General features: G+C 37.7%; 1 protein-coding gene across 1 annotated transcript; it reads right to left on the reverse strand.

Moving 5' to 3' along the window:
- Window positions 1-653: 653 nt before the first annotated feature.
- Window positions 654-4,907, reverse strand: TGIF2 (TGFB induced factor homeobox 2). Its single transcript, XM_053693204.1, has 3 exons — window positions 4,801-4,907; window positions 2,498-2,733; window positions 654-1,667 (listed from the first exon to the last, which is right to left on the reverse strand). Exons 1-3 carry the CDS (start codon window positions 4,817-4,819, stop codon window positions 1,107-1,109), a joined length of 816 nt encoding a protein of 271 aa, XP_053549179.1. The 5' UTR covers window positions 4,820-4,907; the 3' UTR covers window positions 654-1,106.
- Window positions 4,908-6,001: the final 1,094 nt, after the last annotated feature.

Here is a 6,001-nt window from a genome sequence, read left to right on the forward strand (position 1 = left end):
TTATTATATTTTTTTTAATGGCCAAGGTAAATAAGAATAATCAAATGTTGTTTGGACTGGATATAACCTTTAATTGGTTCTATATAAAAATGTTGTGTTGGTTATAACCCAATTACTATCTGACTGTAAACAAATGCATAACAAGTTGAAATTTTGTAAACCACTGTTTCCAATACTTCACAGCAAATTAGGAATACGTACAAAACAATCAGGGGTTGGGAAATCACAGTATCAAAATCCAGCAAAATATAAAAATAATTCATTGAATATAAAAAATGGTTACAGTGTAGAAAATGGAATCCATTCAGAATTAAAGTTACATCAATGTTCAAAAATATTTTTTAGACTCATACTAGGTATCAATATACAGCCCAAGTGCTGGAAGATGAGTTGGGCTAAAGTTTTCAATCTGGGACTAAACCTCAGCTACCATCTCTTTTCTGCTACAAATCCAGCAAGAAAATAAGTCATTGGGATGTTACAAGATACGCTGTATGATTTAAACCAGTTATCCAATTTATAAAGTGCAAAGGAAGGGTCAGCAGCATATTGCAAAGCACTAAGTATTCTGCTTAAAAATGTTTTTATAATAATGAAATGAATCACTGCCCCGCCCAAGGTGCCTTATTGCCCCAAATCCCATACGCCCTATTATATACAGTCTCAATCATCTTCGGGATTGAGCAATTTGAAGATAAAATACTAACATGTAAACAGATAAATACTGTAAGACTATTCCATAGTCATAGTGTCCTCTCCAATTCCCATCACCTAAAAAAATGTTTTTATATATATGTTCCCTACTTTCTGACAAAGAGCCCTCCATAGTTCTGAGGGGTGTGCGTTCTTTGCAGAAAAACAAAAAAGAAAAGTCTGTTGATGGTATGGGACTCATTTGGGGATATTAGAATTAGTTTATGCTCCTGCACCCCCATCCAAGCTTGTATTAAAAATGTGAGGGTTTTTTTTTTTATAAATCATTTAGTAATGTATTTATATAAGTTTCTGGGAGACTGATTATATCATGAGGAGATGACAAAGTCTTTTTTGGTTCCCATCTGGTAAACCAAAATAAAGTGACGAAAAAGAGGACTAGATTATTGGCCCTAGTAGGGTGTACTGGTGGCCATTGGCATTGTGCTACCAAGATCACTGAGAGAAGAGCTCTCAGCCCGCTTCTTTGCCTCCTCTTCTGCTGCAAATTCTGTTCTGTACCATGAAGCCACCTGTGCCAGGATCATTAGTGCGTTCATTTTGGCATTATCACAAAAATATGGTGGGGGGCTATTTGTTGAAGGAGATGAGGTTGTTGGTTGTTGAACAGGAGTCTCGGTGGGCTCAGATTTTACTAGTGGGGTTGTCTTATCTTCCTGGAACTGAGGAGCTGGTGCCACACTGTGCATGTAGAGCTCACGGCCTATAGAGGAGATGGTCGGAATGGGTTGAGACACTGGGTACAGCACAGAGACAATCCTGGCAGGTACAGCAGATCCTTGAACGGGAGGAACTACCAAGACGCTGGGTAAAGTAGCATTCCCTCTATGTGTTGGCAGCTCAGGGCTCTTGGGTGCCCTACGGGAGATTGTGTATTTGTTGGGATCTTTGCCATCCTTAACAAGCATATCAGGCAGCACACGGCGACGAGCATTTATAAACCAATTGCAGATCTACAGAGAGAAAGGGAGAAAATGAAGATTAGTTATGACAGGCTGGAACACCAGATGTTAACAGGGACAATGTACAGTAAAAATGTTTCCCTTTCATCTATTTCTAATTACTTGATATAGAGCAGTGATTTTTAACCTTTTTTTGCCGTGGCACACTTTTTTACATTAAAAAAAATCCCGTGGCACACCACCATCCCAAAATTTAAACAAAATCACACATTGTAGCCTAATACAGCATTTATATACACACATACTGTATGTATTGTGCTGTTATGCCATGCCTCCTACAAACTACCCCTGCACTGGGAGTAAAAAACAAGCAAAGTTTAAAAAATATGTCACACTGTTGTCAGTCTGCCGTGGCACACCTGAGGATCTCTCACGGCACACTAGTGTGCCACGGCACACTAGTGTGCCACGGCACACTGGTTGAAAAACACTGATATAGAGTATAAAATGTATGGGAGTTGTTCATTTAGGTTTATTTTTATATAAAATAGCTTTTTTGCTCTGATACTACAACCCATTAAAATTGGCTGAACTTGTATTTTTGCAGACAAAATTTCAAAAAGTAATAAAAATTTCCATCCATCAGTAACATGTGACAGACATCAGCAAATCACAGACATATGTATGCAGTGTGAACTCTTGCACATACATGCTCACTAGGAGCTGGTGGCTAAAAGAGTGTGCATATAAAATAAGAAGACTGCACAATTTGATAATGGAAGTAAATGGGAAAGTTTTTAAAATTGCACGCTTTATCTGAATCATGAAAATGTTACTTTAGTGCCCATTTAAAGGGGAACAACAAACAAATCTCTGCCTACCTGCAGATTGGTAAGGTTGGTCTGCCCAGACAAGCTAAGTTTCTCCTGTTCAGAGGGGTAAGCATTGAAGCGATGTTCATAAAGCCAGTCTCGCAGGATCTTCACAGATTCTTTTGGGAGATTTCCCCTTCGTTTCCTTTTTGAGCCAGGAAGTTCCAGGTCTATACTGCTGTCGTCCTCCCCATTGTCACTATCCGTCTGACCAGTGTGGTCCATCATGTGCTCTTCAGCAGGACCTACAGTGGAAGGAAATACAGGTCATGCTTTGCACACAGAAAATAATATTTGTGCCACTATATAACATATTATAAGAGTTCAATTACATTATGTAATGTGATCATTTAGACTCTCCCCATCAGTACACAAAACATTTACAGCTAAAGTATAGATACCAAGGATACAATTCAGCACAATTGGTGTAGATACACAGCATGATGCATCATGCTATGTTTATTAGATGTGTTTACATACTGCACACTGTGGTTCAGCATGTTTATTTACTTATGGTAGGTGGAAAATGCAAGTACCTTTTGCTCTCACGCATTCTTCACACGTCTCCTCTATGTCTGCCAACACTAGAGACAGCCTTTCTATAAAGTTGTAAATTCAATTTTCATTTGCAGCACTATGTGGGTAACTTTTACATCTCAATGAAGGGGGCGGAACAGCAATATGTGGCTAAATCCTATCAATCTAAATACCACTTGTTGAAAGCACATTTTGATTGCAAAGTATGTTGCTCTAACTTGTATTGCTAGGTTTGATATTTTGGGGAAATGGGTATAAGCAATTTTAAAAAGCAAATGGAAAAAAAGATTATTTTCCTTTTGTTAGTCTGTGGGCAGTTACTTTTTCCAGGTATAATATAATAAATTTGAATTTCCACTAGTCCAGGATAAGAAATTGCACCGGTCAAATTTTTTTTTTTATATATATATATATATATATATATATATATATATATATATATATATATATATATATATATATATATATATATATATATATTTATTTTTTTTTACATTTCATTTTATTATTATTATTATGTGGTAAGACCAATTGTGTGGGAGACAGAGGATGATCCTTTAATTCAGATATTTGCAACTCCAAACAATACCGTGCACAGAATACAATAGAGGAATTCTGGTCTTTGGGCTGAACTGTTGAAATGCAAAAATCTAGCTTCTCAGTGCAAAACAAGAAGAGAGCAATGTCCTTCCCCCTAATTGAAGAGCAAATGGATACTTATCCCCCACCCCCAAGAAACATGGGATGGGGGAGGAAGCCTGTGTACGTGCACGAGTATGTAGGGGATATGAGTCTTTACCTGCCGTGCACCATGTTGCTATACAGATCATCCTAAGGCCGTTGAGTTCTAAACTACATTAGTTTGGTTAAAAAACAAAATGTACGAAAGTTGCCAAAAAGCGTACCATACAACCATGCTTAAGAAGAGAACCGTCAACGTATGCGGATCCCAATAACTATTTACCTCAGTGTTTAACATTACCACGCATGTTTATTCATTTGGTTTCCGTGATTTAAAGAAGTCGAAGTTTATAATGTGCGTCAGGAAAATAATCATAGAATAGAGATCTATTTGTTTTGGGGGGCAGTGAAATTGGATTTTGAAGGAGTAAATCCCACACTTCAGAGACAAAGGCAACAGCAGAGCACATGGGACATTAGGGCTGACTCTCCAGATAGGACATCACCCCTTTTTATAGTTTCACCACCCCCATCCCCGCCCCTATTAAGAGTATAAACTTACTGCAGTTCCGTTTAGGGGATCAGTATGTGATTGGGGGACTGTGCGATTCCCCCCTTTTCGCCTAAAACCGAAGCCCCCTTTTTTCCCTCTCCCAACAGACGCTTTGTTACCAAAATGAAACAGGAACTCCTACGTTCTCCCCCTCACCCTCCCTCAACTCCAGCTGTCACTTCAAACTACAGCCTCCCTCCAACACACAAACTTAGGGATTTATTTGAATAGAGAGATCCCTTTTGATAAGAGTGTAGATTATTTTGCGTCCTTGCGAAAATAAAAACGTTATAAGAAAACCAATGCTAAACAGTAAACACTAGCAATCATATGTCACTCAAATTCCCATTTTACCAGAATACCTCAAAGGCAGAACTTTCAAGATTGATTTTAAATAGTGAGTTTAATGGTGCATGGCGAGTAAATCTGCAGCCATTAACCCCAGCATTGCCAATTACACCCCATCCATCTATACAAAGCACATCCCCTTTTCCCAGTGTATAACATGCACTCCTTGCGTGTTTTTAAAGGTAACACTCACTTGTTGATCCAGATCTCATATTGGCTGCTGATCTGTCACCTGCCCAGGTAATGTACTTCAGGAAGGCGCGATGTCTTCTTACAGTCCGAAGCCCAACTTTATGCCAAGTTATCTTTTACCAAAGCTGCCAAAACTGTGACAGATATAGCCCCCTCCCCTGCTTCTCCAGCCTCTTCTGTCAGGGGCGGGGTCACAGTTTGAAATAAGTGCGCCTATTGGTTCATTTTATTTAGGAGAGAAAGACCTGCTCAAGTTTCTGTCACTTTGTTGAAGGTTTTTTTTTTTTGTTAACCCTTTTGCTGACAGTTAACCTCATTGGTAGTCATTGTACTTAATTGCAAGGATGGAATCCTTTTTGACAAATGTTTTTCCCAGTTATTCTGTTCCAAGCTAAGGAAGCCCTGGGATTCCCGCCACACGCCATCAAATAGCAACATGTCTCTGAAACCATCTTGTCACCAGCATTTCTGCATTGTGTCAGTCCACAACCGGGAATATAGGAAACAGACACGTGGTCAAATCTAGAAATACTAACGGAATAAAATTGTTTGGATCTGATATTAATTTTTTGTTTCGTTTTTTTTTTTTGTGTGTGTTTTTTTATTGATGTCTTACTGTCTACCTGTCATTTATGGCTAAAATTAATTTGACAGCAAATTTGCCATTTTTAACATTTTGATTTCCTTCTGCACTAGTATTTATTCAGTGTAGAGAAACAACACATTAAATTAATTATTGCCATTTTCAGACTTTCTTGTAATTATAATATTGTTGTAAAAACACGTTTAATTGTGGTGAAAAGAAAATTCGTTAAAAGCGTTTTAAATAATCTCAGATCTATTTTAACTGTGTTGATCAATAAGCTTTTGAATAAAAAAAAATCATTATAACCTTTAAGATCCACATTGAACAGCTTTACTTATACTGGTCCAGAAAAAACAAAATAAAAAGTTTTCCTTTTGGTGTTATAAGGGGAAAATATTTTCTAAACCAAATGTGATTGTAATATTTATTTTTCATCCTGCCCTGCATAAAGTCATAAGTGTGAATGTATTTATATCACTGTCTTTTTCACTTACTGCTGTCACAATCTCTTTGGGCATTGAATTCCATTGTATGGCTCCCTTTGCTGTGAAGATCCAGTCTAGGTGGTGGGGGAATCTTGTTAAAATGTCCTATTGACTATATCCTGCACATTTGT

This window comes from Bombina bombina, chromosome 1 (genome assembly GCF_027579735.1).
Source record: "Bombina bombina isolate aBomBom1 chromosome 1, aBomBom1.pri, whole genome shotgun sequence".
NCBI lineage: Eukaryota > Metazoa > Chordata > Amphibia > Anura > Bombinatoridae > Bombina > Bombina bombina.